The sequence below is a fragment of the Oncorhynchus gorbuscha genome, linkage group LG16 (genome assembly GCF_021184085.1).
Source record: "Oncorhynchus gorbuscha isolate QuinsamMale2020 ecotype Even-year linkage group LG16, OgorEven_v1.0, whole genome shotgun sequence".
In the NCBI taxonomy this organism is placed as follows: domain Eukaryota; kingdom Metazoa; phylum Chordata; class Actinopteri; order Salmoniformes; family Salmonidae; genus Oncorhynchus; species Oncorhynchus gorbuscha.
In genome coordinates, this window is record NC_060188.1 from 10372439 (window position 1) to 10395930 (window position 23492).

The following is a 23492-nucleotide window of genomic DNA, read 5'->3' on the forward strand; positions in this document are numbered from 1 at the left end:
GGCAAACTACTGAGGGAGAGGCATCACGTACCAATCTATCAACTGTCTACACAGGCAAACTACTGAGGGAGAGGCATCATGTACCAATCTATCAACCTTCTACACAGGCAAACTACTGAGGGAGAGGCATCTTGTAAAAAACTATCAACCTTCTACACAGGCAAACTACTGAGGGAGAGGCATCATGTACCAATCTATCAACCTTCTACACAGGCAAACTACTGAGGGAGAGGCAATGTACCAATCTATCAACCGTCTACACAGGCAAACTACTGAGGGAGAGGCATCACGTACCAATCTATCAACCGTCTACACAGGGAAACTACTGAGGGAGAGGCATCATGTACCAATCTATCAACCTTCTACACAGGCAAACTACTGAGGGAGAGGCATCATGTACCAATCTATCAACCTTCTACACAGGCAAACTACTGAGGGAGAGGCATCTTGTAAAAAACTATCAACCTTCTACACAGGCAAACTACTGAGGGAGAGGCATCATGTACCAATCTATCAACCGTCTACACAGGGAAACTCAGCCCACCTGTCTGTCTGTTCTTCAGTCCATCTGTATGAAGAAGAGGAGTACATAATAAGTATCACTACCACAGACAAAAGGTAATAGAAATGTCCATATCAGTAAAGTCATTATCTTCCACATACTGTACCACACCATCATTGTCTACTGTGTGTTACAGGTGAACACATCAGACATCCAATGAAGACAGACATACTGTACAGTACTTTGGACTCAGTACAGACGTGTACATGATCACATCTGTGAGGGTCTACAGTAGCTACTGTAGAAACCAGGAGCCTTAGTGTGACACGTGTGTGTGTGTGTGTGTGTGTGTGTGTGTGTGTGTGTGTGTGTGTGTGTGTGTGTGTGTGTGTGTGTGTGTGTGTGTGTGTGTGTGTGTGTGTGTGTGTGTGTGTGTGTGTGTGTGTGTGTGTTTTGAAAAACTAAAAACGAGAGTGACAGAAGAGTAAATAAATCAGAGTTTGATCTTTCCCTCTCCTCCAGTGTCTCATTTGAAGAAAACACGACCACAAGCTGGAAAGGAATGTTTTAATGATAAAAGGAATTAAACGCATATTATAATACTAAGAAGTAATCTTAGGTTCTACATTTCTATTATATAACACACAAAACTCTGCAGAATAGCCCTCCTAAACTTGCAGGCTAAAAAGTAGATATGACAATAATGTAGAGGTTTCCTCATACAGAAACATGCAGAAAGTTTGTTACAAATAATACATGAGAGTATGAGGGACAACTGTATCCATCAGACCTGTAAGAGCATGGCGCTTGTAACGCCAGGGTAGTGGGTTCGATCCCGGGACCATGAGAGTATGAGGGACAACTGTATCCATCAGACCTGAGTGGTTCACTAAACAATAGTCTTAACTCACTCACTTGTAGGGAAATGTATGAGCAGATCATATCAATCCAACAGTCAAAATGCATAGTACTATAAAATGGAAATGAAAATGTAATAAGGAAATGAAACTAAATACATATGTAAGGTAACTAACCATAAAAAGCATCAGGCGAAAGCCATTCATAAATATATGAGATCAACCCACAGACAGGACATATCAAATACATTACAAGTAAGTAAACAAATAATTATAATGTGAAGAAAATGAACCTTTTCTGAAACTAAGGTTATAAGGTGTCAAAGTCATGTGACCTGACCGATACTCTCAATGTGTTAAACATTCTAATGAAACGGTGAACACAAATGTCAACATAGCTACACAATTCCTGTCTAAAGTTGTGGTATTGTTCACAATGTCACTAGTAGGTGGGGATGTGGGGTACAGTTCCTTCTGCTGGACCTGTGGGTAACACTTCCTATGAATACCCTTAATAATGTGGGATAAGTGTATTTATAACACCTTATAATCTATGAATATATACATCATATTGCATGACAATGGCACTAATGGCTGCTAATGTCTATATATTCCTAAATGTCTATATATTCCTAAATGTCTATATATTCCTAAATGTCTATATATTCCTACATGTCTATATATTCCTGAATGTCTATATATTCCTAAATGTCTATATATTCCTAAATGTCTATATATTCCTAAATGTCTATATATTCCTAAATGTCTATATATTCCTAAATGTCTATATATTCCTAAATGTCTATATATTCCTAAATGTCTATATATTCCTGAATGTCTATATATTCCTAAATGTCTATATATTCCTAAATGTCTATATATTCCTAAATGTCTATATATTCCTGAATGTCTATATATTCCTAAATGTCTATATATTCCTAAATGTCTATATATTCCTAAATATCTAAATGTCTATATATTCCTAAATGTCTATATATTCCTAAATGTCTATGTCTATATATTCCTAAATGTCTATATATTCCTAAATGTCTATATATTCCTGAATGTCTATATATTCTAAATGTCTATATATTCCTAAATGTCTATATATTCCTAAATGTCTAAATGTCTATTCCTAAATGTCTATATATTCCTAAATGTCTATATATTCCTAAATGTCTATATATTCCTAAATGTCTATATATTCCTAAATGTCTATATATTCTAAATGTCTATTCCTAAATGTCTATATATTCCTGAATGTCTATATATTCCTAAATGTCTATATATTCCTAAATGTCTATATATTCCTAAATGTCTATATATTCCTGAATGTCTATATATTCCTAAATGTCTATATATTCCTACATGTCTATATATTCCTAAATGTCTATATATTCCTGAATGTCTATATATTCCTAAATGTCTATATATTCCTACATGTCTATATATTCCTAAATGTCTATATATTCCTACAGCATTTTAAGCAGGCAGCATAATGCCTTATGATTATGAAGCTAAGTGGTATGACCTACATGTCTATATATTCCTACAGCATTTTAAGCGGGCAGCATAATGCCTTATGATTATGAAGCTAAGTGGTATGACCTACATGTCTATATATTCTTACAGCATTTTAAGCAGGCAGCATAATGCCTTATGATTATGAAGCTAAGTGGTATGACCTACATGTCTATATATTCCTACAGCATTTTAAGCAGGCAGCATAATGCCTTATGATTATGAAGCTAAGTGGTATGACCTACATGTCTATATATTCCTACAGCATTTTAAGCGGGCAGCATAATGCCTTATGATTATGAAGCTAAGTGGTATGACCTACATGTCTATATATTCCTACAGCATTTTAAGCGGGCAGCATAATGCCTTATGATTATGAAGCTAAGTGGTATGACCTACATGTCTATATATTCCTACATGTCTATATTCCTACAGCATTTTAAGCGGGCAGCATAATGCCTTATGATTATGAAGCTAAGTGGTATGACCTACATGTCTATATATTCCTACATGTCTATATATTCCTACAGCATTTTAAGCGGGCAGCATAATGCCTTATGATTATGAAGCTAAGTGGTATGACCTACATGTCTATATATTCCTACAGCATTTTCAGCGGGCAGCATAATGCCTTATGATTATGAAGCTAAGTGGTATGACCTACATGTCTATATATTCCTACAGCATTTTAAGCGGGCAGCATAATGCCTTATGATTATGAAGCTATGGTATGACCTACATGTCTATATATTCCTACAGCATTTTAAGCAGGCAGCATAATGCCTTATGATTATGAAGCTAAGTGGTATGACCTACATGTCTATATATTCCTACAGCATTTTAAGCGGGCAGCATAATGCCTTATGATTATGAAGCTAAGTGGTATGACCTACATGTCTATATATTCCTACAGCATTTTAAGCGGGCAGCATAATGCCTTATGATTATGAAGCTAAGTGGTATGACCTACATGTATATATATTCCTACAGCATTTTAAGTGGGCAGCATAATGCCTTATGATTATGAAGCTAAGTGGTATGACCTACATGTCTATATATTCCTACAGCATTTTAAGCGGGCAGCATAATGCCTTATGATTATGAAGCTAAGTGGTATGACCTACATGAAATGCTCTTTAGGAAATTGCGTCAGAGGGCTATACTGTCACGACTTCACCTAGGAGTTCCGAACTCCTGTTAAAGGGATTGTTCACTCTAATTACTAAATATAATTAGCTTTCTTTACGCCATAATCAGTCTATGGACAAGGTCAGACAGCAATCCATGCTTTGGTTTTGTTTACCTGACCACTGTCTTCAAATGCAAACGTTTTAGATCAAATCCAACGTGAACTAACGTGAAGCCCTTTCTTGCATTGTTTTTGGGTTAGGGTTAGGGTTAGGGTTGCTTCATGTCCAAATCATCTTAAAATGACTTAATTGAGTTACACATTCAAATGTTGACACTAGGATGATTTGCAAAAAAAATGCTTTTAACAGGGTTCAAAACGCTAAAAAGTTTGCATTTCCCTAACCAGGTACAGTAAACAAAACCATTGGATTGCTTTCTTAACTTGTTCATAGACTGCTTACAGGGGAAGAACAACAACATGTCGTTTTGTAATTTGGGTGAACTATACCTTTATGCCCTCAAGACTGAGTTACATAGGTGTAAGAGGGTATGCAGTGAAATTAAATATCACTTAATATATAATATAATGCTCCTAATGTGCTTTTCAAATATGGCATCTGGCATAGTAATACTTTTCTTCAAGAGGCATTACACATCCTGGTGATACTGCTTTATGTAGTTATAGATGTTCATGAGCAGTTATTAGCACCTATGTTGTGCATCCTGATGCATTATGAATAGAAGGTGTTATTGCATTATATAGAGAACATCCTGTTTGAACTGACCAATCAGTGGTTTAAATAGGATTACAGGTGTGTGTTAAAAGTCTGTGAAATGTTTTGCTGAAGTTGGGACAAATTATAGTTATTATTTATTATTATATTTTTTCATATTTTTTCTTTTTTTCATACTTTTTTTCATACTTTTTTTTTCATACTTTTTTTAAACACCTTTTTCTCCCCAATTTCGTGGTCTCCAATTGTTTAGTAGCTACTATCTTGTCTCATCGCTACAACTCCCGTACGGCTCGGGAGAGACGAAGGTTGAAGGTCCTCCGATACACAACCCAACCAAGCCGCACTGCTTCTTAACACAGCGCCATCCAACCCGGAAGCCAGCCGCACCAATGTGTCGGAGGAAACACCGTGCACCTGGCAACCTTGGTTAGCGCGCACTGCGCCCGGCCCGCCACAGGAGTCGCTGGTGCGCGATGAGACAAGGATTTCCCTACCGGCCAAACCCTCCCTAACCCGGATGATGCTAGGCCAATTGTGCATTGCCCCACGGACCTCCTGGTCACGGCCTGTAACGACAGGGCCTGGGCGTGAACCCAGAGTCTCTGGTGGCACAGCTGGCGCTGCAGTACAGCGCCCTTAACCACTACGCCACCCGGGAGGCCCCCTATGCAAGTTATTTTAACACTAACATGATGCAACTCTCAATTCAGAAATAATGAATAATTTCATCAGTAAAAGAAGAGCATCTTAGACTGGGCCCTGTGATAATGATGTCTCTGCTACACTACATAACCAAAGGTATGTGGACACCTGCTCGTCAAACATCTCATTCCAAAATCATGGGGTTGGTCCCATCTTTGCTGCTATAATTACCTCCTCTCTTCTGGGAAGGCTTTCCTCTAGATATTGGAACATTGCTGCGGGGACTTGCTTCCATTCAGCCACAAGAGCATTAGTGAGGTCAGGCACTGATGTTGGGCAATTAGGCCTGGCTCGCAGTCAGTATTCCAATTCATCCCAAAGGTGTTTGATGGGGTTGAGGTCAGGGCTCTGCAGGACAGTCAAGTTCTTCCACACAGATCTCAACAAATAATTTCTGTATGGACCTCGCTTTGTGCATGGGGGCATTGTCATGCTGAAAAAGGATAGGGCCTTCCCCAAACTGTTGCCACAGTTGGAAGCACAGAATCATCTATAATGTAAATGTATGCTGTAGAGTTAAGATTTCCCTTCAATGGAACTAAGGGGCCTAGACCGAACCATGAAAAACAGCCCTAGACCATTATTCCTCCTCTACCCAACTTTACAGTTGGCACTATGCAATGGGGCAGGTAGCGTTCTCCTGGCATCCTCCAAACCCAGATTCGTCTGATGGACTAACAGATAGTGAAGCAAGAATGCGTTTCCACTGCTCCAGAGCCCAATAGCGACAAGCTTGATACCACTCCAGGCAACACTTGGCATCGCACTTGGTGATCTTAGGCTTGTGTGCAGCTGCTCGACCATGGAAATCCATTTCATGAAGCTCATGATGAACAGTTGTGCTGAAGATGCTTGCAGAGGCAGTTTGGAACTCTGTAGTGTGTGTTGCAACCGAGGACGGACGATTGCGACTGACACGCTTCACCACACGACGGTCACGTTCTGTTGTGGTTGTGTGGCCTACTCCTTCATGGCTGAGCCAATGATGCTCCACAATAACAGCCCTTACAGGTGGCCAGGGCAGCTCTAGCAGGGCAGAGATTTGATGAACTGACTGGTTGGAAATGTAGCATCCTATGACGGTGCCACATTGAAAGTCACTGAGCTCTTCAATAAGGTCATTCTACTGCCAATGTTTGTCGATGGAGATTGCATGGCTGTGTAATCAATTTTATACACCTGTCAGCAACGGGTGTCGCTGAAATAGACATATCCACTAATTTGAATGGGTGTCCACATACATTTGTGTATACGTAGTGTAAATAATAACGCCCGGTCAATGTTTAGCTATTTGACATGTCCACAAGACATTGAGACCTCCTGATCTTGGAAATGTCTCTACTAAAGAGGTTTATGTTTTATGCATCTTCTCATGAGTATGTCATTTATATTTGCTTGTATGTATAGTATACAATACGAGTGTAAGTATGATCTTACCATCCTTTCATATCATTATAATGTTGTATAGCTAAATATGTGACATGCTGTATCATAATCAGACATAAGTCACACTCATTTTCAGATTATAATAATTTTGTCATTTTAGTTATCTACAAGTAATGGGCTGTTTTGAAATATCAACTGATTTCACTTAAACACGTTTCCTAACCTATCTAGATTATAGCTGTCACATAGAGAATGAACTTAATAAATTGTTGAGTACTGTATATCATATATTACTGTATCTTATCATAAGTACTGTATATCATATATTACTTTATCTTATAATAAGTACTGTATATCATATATTACTGTATCTTATCTTCTGAGGTTTTCTTTTGTTATACAAACGTCCACCGTTCGTTACAGTTCTCCTCTTGACTCCATGTCATTAGGTCCTTGGTTCTTGGGAAAAACACAAGAGTTACAAATATACTGGACCAAAAAGACAACGAGCTCCGTCATTTTAGATACAAAGCCAAACAGTTCACAGTTGTCAGAGGACATTAACAGTACTTACTATTAACTCAGGAGGTTTGGTGACTTGGTCCTTGTCCAAGGCCTGTTTGTCCAATAGACAGTGGTTTCCTCTGCAGCTCTGTTAGACATGGGAGGTCCTCCATTCATCTGAGGAGGTCCTGGACTCTGTGCACCAGGAGTCGCTTCCTTAGTCTCATCGTTAACCCTGTTGGAGTAATAAGACATCAACATTCATATTCATGATCCACCATAATACTGTTCCCTATAGAGATAACAGGGTTTCCCAAATCCCCCCCCCCCCCCCCCCCCCGGGTGCACGTTTTGTTTTTTTGCCCAAGCACTACACAGCTGATTCAAATAATCAACTCATAATTAAGATTTGACTATTTGTGTAGTGCTAGGGCAAAAACCAAAACTTGTGGCCCCCAGGACCGAGTTTGGGAAACACTGGGCTAACATGAACCGTGGGAAAATGGGGTGGGTGACATTATTACCCAATGAGTTGTAGATGTATCAATATGTAATCAGGTTTACCTGACATCATGGTGTCCATTCACTAGAGGGGGTTCAGCATGTGTCTTCTGACAGGATTCAGGGTCTGTTCCTCCACTGTCTGCTGACTTCCTGTCCTGCCCTTCTAGCACGCCTTCCTCTCCTGGGCTTCTAAGGGTGATTATTATATGGATAAGAATTAAGGATCTGAGGGGTACACATGGTCTACATGTTCATGGCCTAAATGACAGAGGAGTGACTCACCTGCAGAGGAGGGGTGAAGTCTCACCAGAACCCTGACCTGGAGCCCCATTGGTCAGGTGTGATTCCCTGTGGAGTAAGATACAGACTGGATCAGGAAACATGACCTCAACCAGTTATTTAACCTCCTCTACCATCCCATGCAACTTTACACGCAGATACATACACATTCTCACCTTCTATATGGCACGTGTCCATTGCTCTGAGGTTGACCCAGAAGCTGTGGGTCATCAGTCTGGCTGTTAACCCTGTGGGAGCAATAACAGGGATATCATCAGGATTAAAACTCTTGATCCACCAGAAACAACACTGTCCTCCATAGAGGCAGAAACTAACATGATCCATGAGATCAATTCTGAAGGGAGAAATGAGATCTTCAATATCTGTTGAATGACGATCTATCAAAGGAGTCCTCATGTGGAGAATTTACCTGACAACCTTGGGTACATTCAGTGGATGGGAATCAGCATGTGTCTTCTGACAGATTTCAGTGTCTGCTCTGTCATTGTCTGACAGCTTTCCATCCTCCATTCCTAGAACACCTTCCTCTCCTTGGCCACTAAAGTTGAGATTATTACATTGATAAGGATTTAAATATCTCTATTGGGAAGGATACAAATGTTCTCCATATCCATAGCCTACATTACAGAGGACTGGCAGGTGGTTAGTCATGTGGTACAGTTTACCTGGTATCTCCATTCAGAAGAGGGTTGTCAGCACCTGTCTCTTCATTGTCCATGGGCTGCCTGCTCTCCTCTCCTGGCTCACCTCTTTGGTCACTAAAAGTGAGATTATGATGAGCATGACTGAAAGGATAAGCAAGGCTCTAAAGGCAGGGTCTTTGCTGAAAGTTGTTGCAGGCCAATAGACATTGCTGGTATTTAGAAATGCCATGCTGATCTATTGAGTAATTCTTCCTTTGCCTTCTATAGCAGGGCTTTCCAACCCTGTTCTTGGAGAGCTACCCTCCTGTAGGTTCTCTTTCCAACCCGGTTCTTGGAGAGCTACCCTCCTGTAGGTTCTCTTTCCAACCCTGTTCTTGGAGAGCTACCCTCCTGTAGGTTCTCTTTCCAACCCTGTTCTTGGAGAGCTACCCTCCTGTAGGTTCTCTTTCCAACCCGGTTCTTGGAGAGCTACCCTCCTGTAGGTTCTCTTTCCAACCCTGTTCTTGGAGAGCTACCCTCCTGTAGGTTCTCTTTCCAACCCTGTTCTTGGAGAGCTACCCTCCTGTAGGTTCTCTCTCCAACCCTGTTCTTGGAGAGCTACCCCCTGTAGGTTCTCTTTCCAACCCTGTTCTTGGAGAGCTACCCTCCTGTAGGTTCTCTTTCCAACCCTGTTCTTGGAGAGCTACCCTCCTGTAGGTTCTCTTTCCAACCCTGTTCCTGGAGAGCTACCCTCCTGTAGGTTCTCTCTCCAACCCCAGTTGTAACTAACCTGATGCAGCTTTTTAACCAGCTTTCAGGGATGGGCAACTTTGATGGGAGCCACAAAAATCTGAATTGATTATGAGGGACCACAGTGGCTCCTGAGTACCCACATTCACACTCACATATGCAGTCAGAGCCGGCCGTAAGCAACATTTTGCTATGGGGATTAGAGAACATTTAGCAGATTTAGAGCAAGTTTGCTGCAATTCTACTCATTTTGCCATAAGGCGGAGAGAAATGTTTGCATGTCAATATGATATCTAAGTGAGAGTGACTTACAAAATCAATGCAACCCTGTAAGCAATTTGACGATGATTACTACAAGTTTAGGTAGCTGGTCAGATTCATTTACCAATCTAAAAAATGGAGTGATTTTCAATGACTGACATGACAAGAGGAAAACACGTGATGCACAACCAAATTTTGAAATTGCACCTTGTGTATTCTACTATTCTAGCTGTCAACAGTAAAACGGGGGTCCGCAGGCCGCCTGTTTCCCATCCTTGAGCTAATTATTAGAATCAGGTGTGCTACAGTAGATTAGGGTTGGAGTGAAAACCTACAGGACAGTAGTTCTCCAGAAACAGGGTTGGAGAGCACTGTTCTATATAGACAGAAACTAGTATAACCCATAGCAACAGCTGAAGACAAGAGAGACTATCATTCAGTGGTTGATTACAGATCAATAAAGTGATGTGGAAAGGTTTACCTGGTATCACGTTGCTCATTCTGCATCAGAGGAATGGAGTTTGGTTCTGGAATGCCCTGAACCTCTTCCACGTCTCTGTGGCCTTGGTTGCTAAAGATGAGATTATTACATTAATAAGAAATTAAGGATAATGTTTGATAAACAACAGTAACTTGACAAAATGTCTGGCAAGTCTATAGTTTGTAAGTGGCCTGCAAGTTCCAGACTGTTCTCATCCTGTTTGTGACCTGCTAGGACCCCATTGGTCTGACTTTAAACCCTAGTAGTAAGACAAAGAGAACTAGTCTCATAACTTACATAAACCCTCTGCAACAATTCTAATTGACTTAAAGAGCTCCCTTCACAAACACAAAAACAGTTATATAGGATACTCACCACTGTTTGTCTCTCCAATGTTTGAACACACAAACCACTATGAGCAGACCAGCAATGACCAGCACGAGAACACCAACTGAAAAACAAAATGTAGTCATCAGATGTTGACATATTCACACAAAAGAAAAGGTATTAAAACAGCCTTCTAACTGTAGTTGATCTTGGTAGCATAATTCTGAGGTCAGATTTACTTGTCATTTGCTCATACAGAGGAAGCTGTGGTGATAGATTTGCGTAAACACTCACCAATGATTTTCCAGGACAAACTAGTGTCACCACGGTTTGTATCAGGATGGTCTCCATCTATAATGGTGGTATTAGAGAGAATAAAGTTATTTCCATGACATAATCATGTCATGACCCTTTACTCTTCAATTGTATTCCCCAGAGAGTTGCACTGCCTTCGGGGACCCTTATCCTGTTTTTATTTGGTTCCGATTGTCACTCGGCTTAATAGCCACTTTCCTAGCTTCATTTTTGGCATTTTTCCTATTATTCTTATTTTTCTTAGCTTGGGGGGTCATTGTTGTAGATTATGGCTCACCAGGTAACAACTCCAAAGGTTCATTCACACCACATTTGTCCTTGGAGCTGAGGAATTATCCTGTTCAACCTCACTCTCTGTAACGACTCCCGCCGAAGTGGGCTCCCCCGCCTGTTCAGGTGGTGCTCGGCGGTCGTCGTCACCGGCCTACTAGCCGCCACCGATCCCTTTTTATTTTGGGTTAGTTTTGTCTCATTAGTTACACCGGTTCCTAGTTTGTGTGCTTGGTTTGCTTCCCTATTTAGCGCGTGGAACCCGCCCCTTCGTTGTGCTGGATTATTTTGGTGTTCACTTTGTGTAGTTGGTGTTGGTGCTCCGGACGGTGTTACCCGTTGTTTTGGGTTGGTCAGTGTTTTGCGCCCTGTGTGTTTGGGCATTTACTTTTGGTGCCGGAATAAAGTGCTTCTTTCCCCTGGAACTCTTTGCTCTCTGCGCCTGATTCCTATCTACACACCTAGTCAGCCGTGACACTCACTTTCTGTCATTTCAGTGATATGTGGTATGTCTGCCCTTCTCAGGATTGTTGTCCTGCACATAGTGTGAGAAAGTTTCCTCTATGCACCTTATGTTTTTCTGTGTAGTAGGACTGTACTCAACTATCTCCTAACCCCCTCTACAGTAGGACTGTACTCAACCATCTCCTGCCCCCCTCTACAGTGGGACTGTACTCAACAATCTCCTGCCCCCCTCTACAGTGGGACTGTACTCAACCATCTCCTGCCCCCCTCTACAGTGGGACTGTACTCAACCATCTCCTGCCCCCCTCTACAGTGGGACTGTACTCAACCATCTCCTGCCCCCCTCTACAGTGGGACTGTACTCAACCATCTCTGCCCCCTCTACAGTAGGACTGTACTCAACCATCTCCTGCCCCCTCTACAGTGGGACTGTACTCAACAATCTCCTGCCCCCTCTACAGTAGGACTGTACTCAACCATCTCCTGCCCCCCTCTACAGTGGGACTGTACTCAACCATCTCCTGCCCCCCTCTACAGTGGGACTGTACTCAACCATCTCCTGCCCCCCTCTACAGTGGGTTTGTGTCAGCCAGTTCTGTCTACGAGCAGGGCTTTGTTCATCATAAAATACTTTGATCCAGTTTGGGCCAATCTTTACGGCCGTGTGATGGGTGCTGCTTCAACATTAACAAAACTTGATGTATTGTGTTAATGTGGAAAGTCATTTGTTCAACTTTGAAATTTATCAACAAAAATATTCAGCCTTATACAGTGAAAGTTCTTCTTACACAAGAATTGATGGATGGTTGATCCTCAAATCGATACACTACATGAAAGTACAAATACCAAAAGTATGTGGACATCTGCTCGTCAAACATCTCATTCCAAAATCATGGGCATTAATATGGAGTTGGTCCCCCCGTTGCTGCTATAACAGCCTCCACTCTTCTGGGAAGGCTTTCTACTAGATGTGGAGAATTAGTGAGTTCTGGCACTGATGTTGGGTGATTATGCCTGGCTCGCAGTCGGCATTCCAATTCATCCCAAAGGAGTTCGATGTGGTTGAGGTCAGGGCTTTGTGCAGGCCAGTCAAGTTCGTCCACACCGATCTCGACAAACCTTTTCTGTATGGACCTCACTTTGTCCATGGAAGTATTGTCATACTTCCTGAAACAGGAAACTGTTGCCACAAAGTTGAAAGTGTTGCAACAAACTGTTGGAAGAACAGAATCGTCTAGAATGTCACTGTATGCTGTAGTGTTAAGATGTCCCTTTACTGGAACTAAGGGGCCTAGCCAGAACCATGAAAAATAGCCCCAGACCATTATTCCTCCTCCACCAAACTTTACAGTTGGCACTATGCATTGGGGAAGGTAGCGTTCTCCTGGCATCCGCAAAACCTAGATTTGTCTGTCAAGACTGCCAGATGGTGAAGCATAATTCTTCACTCCAGAGAACGCGCTTCCACTGTTTCAGAGTCCAATACTCCAACACCCAGACATCATTTACAAATGAAGCATTTGTATTTAGTGAGTCCGTCAGATCAGAGGCAGTAGGGATGACCCGGGATGTTCTCTTGATAAGTGTGTGAATTGGACCATTTTCCTGTCAAAAAGTACTTTTGGTTGTCAGGGAAAATGTATGGAGTAAAAGGTACATTATTTTCTTTAGGAATGTAGTGAAGTAAAAGTAAAAGTTGACAAAAATATAAATAGTAAAGTAAAGTATAGATACCCCAAAAAAAACTACTTAAGAAGTACATTAAAGTATTTTTACTTAAGTGCTTTACACTGCTCAGTAGCGAGTGTTGCAACCAAGGACAGGTGATTTTTAGGCGCTACGCGCTCCAGCACTTGGCCAGTGGTCCTTCTGTAGCTCAGTTGGTAGAGCATGGCGCTTGTAACGCCAGGGTAGTGGGTTCGATTCCCGGGACCACCCATACGTAGAATGTATGCACACATGACTGTAAGTCGCTTTGGATAAAAGCGTCCGCTAAATGGCATATATATCCCATTCTGTGAGCTTGTGTGGCCTACCATTTCACGGCTGAGCCGTTGTTGCTCCTAGACGTTTCCACTTCACAATAACAGCACTTACAGTTGACCGCTTACAGTTGAGCTCTAGCAGGGCAGAAATGTGATGAACTGACTTGTAGGAAAGGTGGCATCCTATGACGGTGCCACATTGAAAGTCACTGAGCTCTTCAGTAAGGCCATTGTACTCCCAATGTTTGTCTGTGGAGATTGCATGGCTGTGTGCTCGATTTTACACACCTGTTAGAAATGGGTGTGGCTGAAATAGCCGAATCCAGTAATTTGAAGGGGTGTCCACATACATTTGCTGGGTTCTTAGTTCTTCAGAAGAACAAATGGATATATCTTTCCAGACCTTACAGGCCATCAATCGATAAATCCAGAAAATAAAATCAATCCAGAAAAGAAAACCGTGATGCATGCAACTTTGATTTGAAAAAGTCACCCAACAATTCAAGTACTGTTTCTTGCCTTATAGACTATACACGTGGTAATATTCTCACACATCAGACAATTCTTACTCTAATATTGTATTTCCATACAGTATTCTAAATAATATATGTGGGAACTGGTTTGGATGTAGAATAGGCCATTATCATACCTCTGTCAGAACAGGGGCAGGGGGAAAAGACAGCACTTGAATAGCAAATGGAGGACACCTTTCCAGCAGCTCATTTTCAGCCCAGCCAGGTAGGCTACTCCGGTTGTAAAGCGAAGCAGTGTGCTTAATATGAGCAAAGTTGAGAAATAAATATAGTAGTCCTAGCCTATAGAAAGCTGATGGCCTATATTAAGTGGCCTATATTTTCTCACGCAAATACAAAACATAGCCTATAGAAAACTGTTGTGCAACATGGACCTATATAGGGACACTTATTTTATTCCATGTATCAACCAGTTATAAGGAGCTGGCTCTCACTGAGCAACAGGTGATCCTACTCCACTCAAACTCTGAATGCCAGGGTCCTGTCAGAGTGATTAGAGGGAACCCACCATTAGCGACTGTCCGTTGGCAAGTATGGTAGGCTACTAATGACCATCAGCGGCATCAGAGGGCAATTTTGGAGAGGCTTAGTTACCGTGACTCAACGGTCAAGTGGAATTTGACTGCATCAATCAATTGTCAGAGATGCAATAATATTACAAATAAAATGAAAGACATAGTCAATGACATTTACAACTGAGAATCATTTGATGACTACCCAACAGAGAGCCAGTGGAAACAACAGCTCTCATTCAATATGCTCTGCTCTGTTGTTACAGAGAAACACTCACCTGCAGTTGTATTCTGACTGTCAGGCTCTTTCTCCAAAGGCTTCTTTGACTCATCTAGAACAAGACAATATAAACTATATATATACACTACTGTTCAAAAGTTTGGGGTCACTTAGAAATGTCTTTGTTTTTGAAAGAAATGCACATTTTTTGTCCATTAAAATAACATCAAATTGATGAGAAATATAGTGTAGACATTAATGTTGTAAATGACTAATGTAGCTGGAAACTGATGATTTTTAATGGAATATCTACATAGGCGTACAGAGGCCCATTATCAGCAACCATCACTCCTGTGTTCCAATGGCACGTTGTGTTAGCTAATCCAAGTTTATCATTTTCAAAGGCTAATTGATCATTAGAAAACCCTTTTGCAATTACGTTAGCACAGCTGAAAACTGTTGTTCTGATTAAAGAAGCAATAAAACTGGCCTTCTTTAGACTAGTTGAATATCTGGAGCGTCAGCATTTGTGGGTTCGATTACAGGCTCAAAATGGCCAGAAACTTTCTTCTGAAACTCATTAGTCTATTCTTGTTCTGAGAAATGAAGGCTATTCCATGTGAGAAATTGCCAAGAAACTGAAGATCTCGTACAATGCTGTGTACTACTCCCTTCACAGAACAGCGCAATGTGCTTTTCTTTCAAAAACATGGACATTTCTAAGTGACCCCAAACTTTTGAACGGCAGTGTATATATATATATTTATCACTTAGAAATGTCCATGTTTTATCTCATATTCATATATGAATATCAGAAAAAAACAAGGCTCCTAAACTTGAAAAGCAATATACACGTCTCACCTGCTGCACCAGACACATTGAAATGGGTCAAATGCTCCTGCAATAAGATAACATCAATATCAAATTATGAACATGCAACTGGAATGTTTGGTCTGGTATTGTAGTTTACAAGGTAACTGTACATAAACCTAAACTGCAGTGATAAATAGCCAAACTCACAAACCGATCACTTATGGCAGTGTGGTCTACATTGACACAGTCCGGGAGGGTGATGCAGGAGTAGCTGACATCAATCACATTGGGTGCCTGTGTAGTGTTTTTGTGTTGACAAAGTTCAGCAAGCCACGTAGACGTCTGTGGAAGAAAAAATACAAATGTAAAGTTAGACATCTAACACTCAAAAACAATATTCCAAATGTTTGAATACATTTGTCATTAAACTGCATCTACTCTCTATATATTTGTATTTTATTTAACTAGACAAGTCAGTTAAGAACAAATTATTTTTTACAATGACAGCCTACTGGGGAACAGCGGGTTAACTGCCTTGTTCAGGGGCAGAACAACAGATTTTCAACCTTGTCAGCTTGGGGATTCAATCCAGCAACCTTTAGGTTACTAGCCCAACACTCTAACCCCGGCTTCCTGCCTCCCCTGAAGTGTGAAAGACAGTCACATTTCTGAATCTACAGTAGTCTGATAGTGAAGCCTGTTTTGTGAGATACAATAAACCGATATCTTACCTCATTGGAAAACACTGATTGCCACTCCACACGTTTAGGTTTCTCCTTCTCCTTTACACAGTATTTGTACACATTTCCAGTTCGGAGGCTTGCACAACCAACATTCTTGGTTTCTTCTCCACCCCAACAGCCTGCAGAAAAAAGGAGGAAGAGATCACGCATGTTGAAAAACAATTACCACAGTCTTCTACAACACATATCTTTATTTACTGCTGTTGAAGAGATACAAAAGAAGATACCAGACGAAGCAGCCTGCTTTATAAAGACAATAGCATATGATCATGTTTGTTGGGGGGGTAAAACTTATGACCTGTAGCCAACGCCCAAAAATGGCTTTATGCAGAAAAACTATATGAGGAGAATTTATATTTTGCAATCTCTCTTTCCTGAGAATTGTAACTTTTTCAAGAGACTGGCAAATAGCTGAGAGATAAGCAAACACTCAAGACATCGGAAAAAAAACTAAACCAACTACACTACTGTAAATGTGTGTGAGGAATTGGGGAGACGAAGACTTGTCAGCTTCACCCAGAAAAAATACAAAGTCAAAACACAATCTTCTTACCTTGAATTAACAGGATTGTCAATAATAAACCAAACAGATAACAAATAGACATGGTGGCCTCTTATTACAAACTACTGTGTGCTGCGTGTTGAGTTCCAGTCTGTCGGTGCAAAGCGAACCAAGGCGGGAAGGACACTCTTTCTCTTGTTGAGTTCCAGTCTGTCGGTGCAAAGCGAACCAAGGCAGGAAGGACACTCTTTCTCTTGTTGAGTTCCAGTCTGTCGGTGCAAAGCGAACCAAGGCGGGAAGGACACTCTTTCTCTTGTTGAGTTCCAGTCTGTCGGTGCAAAGCGAACCAAGGCGGGAAGGACACTCTTTCTCTTGTTGAGTTCCAGTCTGTCGGTGCAAAGCGAACCAAGGCAGGAAGGACACTCTTTCTCTTGTTGAGCGGAAGTTACATCATAAGGAGGAGCAACAACAAACACATCTGGTTTTTGGATAAATATTTTCACGTTTGTGACAATGAAACTAGATTTTTTTTAATACAACTTAAGGCATTGATATTAAAACATAATATTTTCAATAAATGTTTCTTTCCCCCATGTAAAGCCTCCAGTTGAATGACAACTTGACCTGATTCCTACTGGTGGGGCAGTCGGATAATAGTGTTATGCTTTATTGCACTGTAGGTGGTGCACTGCGATGTGTCTGACGTGCAGAACTCATTACCAGGTCCATGTTACCCGTCTCCTGCCCACATGACCTGTCTAGAAGGTCACAAAGTCAGTAAAAACTCAGGGTCCTGCACACAACACTTCTGACCACTAGACAGGGCTGTTGTTGTACTGTAGGAATGAAGCACATGGTTTTGTTGAACTGTTGGGAAAAGGGGGATACCTAGTCAGTTGTACAACTGATGACTTCAACTGAAATGTGTATTCCACATTTAACCCAACCACTCTCTGAATCAGAGAGGTGCGGGGGGCTGCCTTAATCGACATCCACGTCTTCCGCACCCGGAGAACAGTGGGTTAACTGCCTTGCTCAGCGGCAGAACGACAGATTTTTTACCTTGTCAGCTCCGGGATTTGATCCAGCAACATTTCGGTTACTGGCCCAACACTCCACTAGGTTACCCTCTGCACCATTAACTCATGGTAGATAACTATACCTGATGGTAGATAACTATACATCATGGTAGATAACTATACCTCATGGTAGATAACTATACCTCATGGTAGATAACTATACCTCATGGTAGATAACTATACATCATGGTAGATAACTATACATCATGGTAGATAACTATACATCATGGTAGATAACTATACATCATGGTAGATAACTATACATCATGGTAGATAACTATACATCATGGTAGATAACTATACATCATGGTAGATAACTATACATCATGGTAGATAACTATACATCATGGTAGATAACTATACCTCATGGTAGATAACTATACATCATGGTAGATAACTATACCTCATGGTAGATAACTATACATCATGGTAGATAAGTATACATCATGGTAGATAACTATACATCATGGTAGATAATTATACCTGATGGTAGATAACTATACCTCATGGTAGATAACTATACATCATGGTAGATAACTATACATCATGGTATATAACTATACCTCATGGTAGATAAGTATACATCATGGTAGATAACTATACCTCATGGTAGATAACTATACCTCATGGTAGATAACTATACATCATGGTAGATAAGTATACATCATGGTAGATAACTATACATCATGGTAGATAATTATACCTGATGGTAGATAACTATACCTCATGGTAGATAACTATACATCATGGTAGATAACTATACATCATGGTATATAACTATACCTCATGGTAGATAAGTATACATCATGGTAGATAACTATACCTCATGGTAGATAACTATACATCATGGTAGATAACTATACATCATGGTAGATAACTATACCTCATGGTAGATAAGTATACATCATGGTAGATAACTATACATCATGGTATATAACTATACCTCATGGTAGATAAGTATACATCATGGTAGATAACTATACCTCATGGTAGATAAGTATACATCATGGTATATAACTATACCTCATGGTAGATAAGTATACATCATGGTATATAACTATACCTCATGGTAGATAACTATACCTCATGGTAGATAACTATACCTCATGGTAGATAACTATACCTCATGGTAGATAACTATACCTCATGGTAGATAACTATACCTCATGGTAGATAACTATACCTCATGGTATGGTAGATAACTATACATCATGGTAGATAACTATACCTCATGGTAGATAATTATACCTCATGGTAGATAACTAACTATACCTCATGGTAGATAAGTATACATCATGGTATATAACTATACCTCATGGTAGATAACTATACATCATGGTATATAACTATACCTCATGGTAGATAAGTATACATCATGGTATATAACTATACCTCATGGTAGATAACTATACCTCATGGTAGATAACTATACCTCATGGTAGATAACTATACCTCATGGTAGATAACTATACTTCATGGTAGATAACTATACCTCATGGTAGATAACTATACCTCATGGTATATAACTATACTTCATGGTAGATAACTATACCTCATGGTAGATAATTATACCTCATGGTAGATAACTATACCTCATGGTATATAACTATACCTCATGGTAGATAACTATACATCATGGTAGATAACTGTTCAAATGATTCAGAGGGTAAAGTGATCACTAGTAGTTAGTGTTTTTAACATGTTTATAAAGATGAACACTCTAGGTTGACTGTGACATCTGACCCTCAGTGAGTGGAGGGTGTGAAGAAATGTAAAAATGTATTTAGCTTACTTTAAGCTGTAAGCAGTCTATGGACAAGCTCAGACAGTAATCCATGCTTTGGTTTTGGATGGGTGCTTATAACGCGAACGTCTAACAACCCAAAGGTTGCGTGCTCGAATATCATCACGGGATATTTGAGCATTTTTGCTAATTAGCAACTTTGCAATTGCTTACTACTTTTTAGCTTAATGAGCACATAATGTTTAATATAACGATCCTAATGTGGCATCTGGCATAGTAATACTTTACTTCATAATGTCACGGTCGTCCTCCTCTTCATCTGAAGAGGAGAGAGAGAAGGATCTGAGGACCAAAATGCAGCGTGATATGTGTTCATGTTGAATGTTTAATTAAAGAAAGAACTGAACACTGAAACACTATACACAAACAGTAAACAAAATAACAACCGTGAAGCTAATGCGAGCTGCGCTGAAACAAGCCATCAACATAGACAATCACCCACAAACAAACAGTGCAACCCAGGCTACCTAAGTATGATTCTCAATCAGAGACAACTAATGACACCTGCCTCTGATTGAGAACCATACTAGGCCGAAACATAGAAATACCCAAATCATAGAAAAACAAACATAGACTGCCCACCCAACTCACGCCCTGACCATACTACATAAATACAAAACAAAGGAAATAAAGGTCAGAACGTGACACATAAGGCATTACACATCCTGGTGATAATGCTTTATGTAGTTATAGATGTTCATGAGCAGTTATTAGCACCTATGTTGTGCATCCTGATGCATTATGAATAGAAGGTGTTACTAATGCTCCTATATTGCATTATAAAGAGAACATCCTGTTTGAACTGACCAATCATGCTTTCCTATGAAAACAGTGGTTTAAATAAGTCTGATGTAATATCATGTAGTCTAAAATGAGTAGTAAAATACACTTTTCAGAATGTGCCTTGGGGTTGACATGACTGATTATGATGAAGCAAGTCACAAATAATATGTATGTTATATAAAGTATTACTGTATCTTATCATATGGTGTTAGGTTCTCTTTTGTTATACAAACGTCCACCGTTTGTTACAGTTCTCCTCTTGACTCCATATCATTAGGTCCTTGGTTCTTGGGAAAAACACAAGAGTTACAAATATGCTGGACCAAAAAGACAACGAGCTCCGTCATTTTAGATACAAAGCCAAACAGTTCACCAGTTGTCAGAGGACATTAACAGTACTTACTATTAACTCAGGAGGTTTGGTGACTTGGTCCTTGTCCAAGGCCTGTTTGTCCAATAGAGCAGTGGTCTCCTCTGCAGCTCTGTTAGACATGGGAGGTCCTCCATTCATCTGAGGAGGTCCTAGACTCTGTGCACCAGGAGTCGCTTCCTTAGTCTCATCGTTAACCCTGTTGGAGTAATAAAACATCAACATTCACATTCATGATCCACCATAATACTGTTCCCTATAGAGATAACAGGGTTTCCCAAACTCGGTCCTGAAGGGAGAAATTAGATTGCCATTCAATGGACAATGACGATCTATCAAAGGAGTCCTCATGTGGAGAATTTACATGACAACCTTGGGTACATTCAGTGGATGGGAATCAGCATGTGTCTTCTGACAGATTTCAGTGTCTGCTCTGTCATTGTCTGACAGCTTTCCATCCTCCATTCCTAGAACACCTTCCTCTCCTTGGCCACTAAAGTTGAGATTATTACATTGATAAGGATTTAAATATCTCTATTGGGAAGGATACAAATGTTCTCCATATCCATAGCCTACATTACAGAGGACTGGCAGGTGGTTAGTCATGTGGTACAGTTTACCTGGTATCTCCATTCAGAAGAGGGTTGTCAGCACCTGTCTCTTCATTGTCCATGGGCTGCCTGCTCTCCTCTCCTCGCTCACCTCTTTGGTCACTAAACGTGAGATTATGATGAGCATGACTGAAAGGATAAGCAAGGCTCTAAAGGCAGGGTCTTTGCTGAAAGTTGTTGCTTGCCAATAGACTGCTTGTATTTAGAAATGCCATGCGGATCTATTGAGTAATTCTTCCTTTGCCTTCTATAGCAGGGCTTTCCAACCTGTTCCTGGAGAGCTACCCTCCTGTAGGTTCTCTCTCCAACCCTGTTCCTGGAGAGCTACCCTCCTGTAGGTTCTCTCTCCAACCCTGTTCCTGGAGAGCTACCCTCCTGTAGGTTCTCTCTCCAACCCTGTTCTTGGAGAGCTACCCTCCTGGAGGTTCTCTCTCCAACCCTGTTCCTGGAGAGCTACCCTCCTGTAGGTTCTCTCTCCAATCCCAGTTGTAACTAACCTGATGCAGTTTTTTAACCAGCTTTCAGTGATGGGCAACTTTGATGGGAGCCACAAACATCTGAATTCATTATGAGGGACCACAGTGGCTCCTGAGTACCCACATTCACATTCACATATGCAGTCAGAGCCGGCCGTAAACAACATTTTGCTATGTGGCTTAGATTTTTTGCTGCAATTCTACTCATTTTTCCATAGGGTGGAGAGAAATATGTGCATGTCAATATATCTAAGTGAGAGTAACTTACAAAATCAATGCCCCCTGTCAGCAATTTGACGATGATTACTACAAGTTTAGGTAGCTGGTCAGATTAATTTACCAATCTAAAAAATGGTTAGCTGACATGGGCTAATTGAGTGATTGTCAGTGACTGACATGACAAGAGGAAAACTGCTAATACACAACCACATTTCAACATTGCACCTTGTGAAGCCACTACCAAGATTCTCTGTTCTGATGAAACGAAGATTGAGCTCTTTGGCCTGAATGCAAAGCTTCACGTCTGGAGGAAAAGTGGCACCATCTCTAAGGTGAAGCATGGTGGTGGCAGCATCATGCTGTGGGGATGTTTTTCAGAGGCAGGGACTGGGAGACTAGTCAGGATCGAGGAAAAGATGAACGGGGCAAAGTACAGAGAGATCTTTGATGAAAACCTGCTCCAGAGCGCTCAGGACCTCAAACTGGGGACGAAGGTTCACCTTCCAAATGGACAAATACACTAAGCACACAGCCAAGACAACGCAGGAATGGGAAAAACTCCCCAAATACAGGGGTGCCAAGCTTGTAGCATAAACAGTCTGAATACTTATGTAAATGTAATTTTTCAGTTTAAGATTTTTAATACATTTGCAATAATGTCTAAACAGCTGTTTTTGCTTTGTCATTATGGGGTATTGTGTGTAGACTGATGAGGGAAAACAACTATTTAATACATTTTAGAATAAGGCTGTAACGTAACAAAATGTGGAAAAAGTCAGGGAGTCTGAATACTTTCCGAAGGCACTGTAGCGTATGTATGTGTGAAAAAAATACAAATAACAAGAAGACACGTGTCCTCAAACTTGAAAAGCAACATACACATCTCACCTGATGCACCAGAGACAATGGACCAATGCTCCTGATTCAGAAATGAGATAACATCAATATATTTACTTCTTATAATAAAAAGTTTACATTTGGAATGTTTTTTCCCCCTGGTGTTGTAGTTTACAAGGTAACTGTACATAAACCTAAACTGCAGTGATAAATAGCCAAACTCACAGACCGATCACTTATGGCAGTGTGGTCTACGTTGACACAGTCTGGGAGGGTGATGCAGGAGTAGCTGACATCAATCACATTGTGTGTATGTGTAGTGTTTTTGTGTTGACAGCAAGCCACGTAAACATACAAAAGCATTGGACC

At 40.6% G+C, this 23492-nt stretch overlaps 1 protein-coding gene, 2 long non-coding RNA genes and 1 pseudogene across 3 annotated transcripts; all 4 read right to left on the reverse strand.

Moving 5' to 3' along the window:
- LOC123998976 overlaps positions 1–23492 on the reverse strand; it is an 899899-nt pseudogene that overhangs the window by 491035 nt on the left and 385372 nt on the right.
- On the reverse strand, positions 1056–2302 carry LOC123998952. The gene is made up of 2 exons (XR_006832378.1): positions 1380–2302; positions 1056–1292 (listed from the first exon to the last, which is right to left on the reverse strand). It is a non-coding gene; the product is annotated as an uncharacterized LOC123998952 (long non-coding RNA).
- LOC123998951 lies at positions 2967–3602 on the reverse strand. Its single transcript, XR_006832377.1, has 2 exons — positions 3541–3602; positions 2967–3481 (listed from the first exon to the last, which is right to left on the reverse strand). It is a non-coding gene; the product is annotated as an uncharacterized LOC123998951 (long non-coding RNA).
- LOC123998937 lies at positions 6003–17445 on the reverse strand. Its single transcript, XM_046304192.1, has 15 exons — positions 16996–17445; positions 16431–16561; positions 15907–16041; positions 15748–15784; positions 14945–14998; positions 10881–10937; positions 10635–10710; positions 10260–10349; positions 8810–8902; positions 8554–8682; positions 8300–8371; positions 8127–8192; positions 7905–8033; positions 7411–7575; positions 6003–7295 (listed from the first exon to the last, which is right to left on the reverse strand). Exons 1-14 carry the CDS (start codon positions 17045–17047, stop codon positions 7413–7415), a joined length of 1284 nt encoding a protein of 427 aa, XP_046160148.1. The 5' UTR covers positions 17048–17445; the 3' UTR covers positions 6003–7295; positions 7411–7412.

What these genes read in the sequence shown, in the direction of transcription:
- LOC123998937 (XM_046304192.1), bottom strand. Translation starts at nt 17,047, where the DNA reads ATGTCTATTTGTTATCTGTTTGGTTTATTATTGACAATCCTGTTAATT. An exon ending in CAGTCAGAATACAACTGCAG is followed by an intron (nt 10,938 to 14,944) that starts GTGAGTGTTTCT and finishes CCACCATTATAG; the next exon opens with ATGGAGACCATCCTGATACA. An exon ending in CTTCTGAATGGAGATACCAG is followed by an intron (nt 8,683 to 8,809) that starts GTAAACTGTACC and finishes TCTCAACTTTAG; the next exon opens with TGGCCAAGGAGAGGAAGGTG.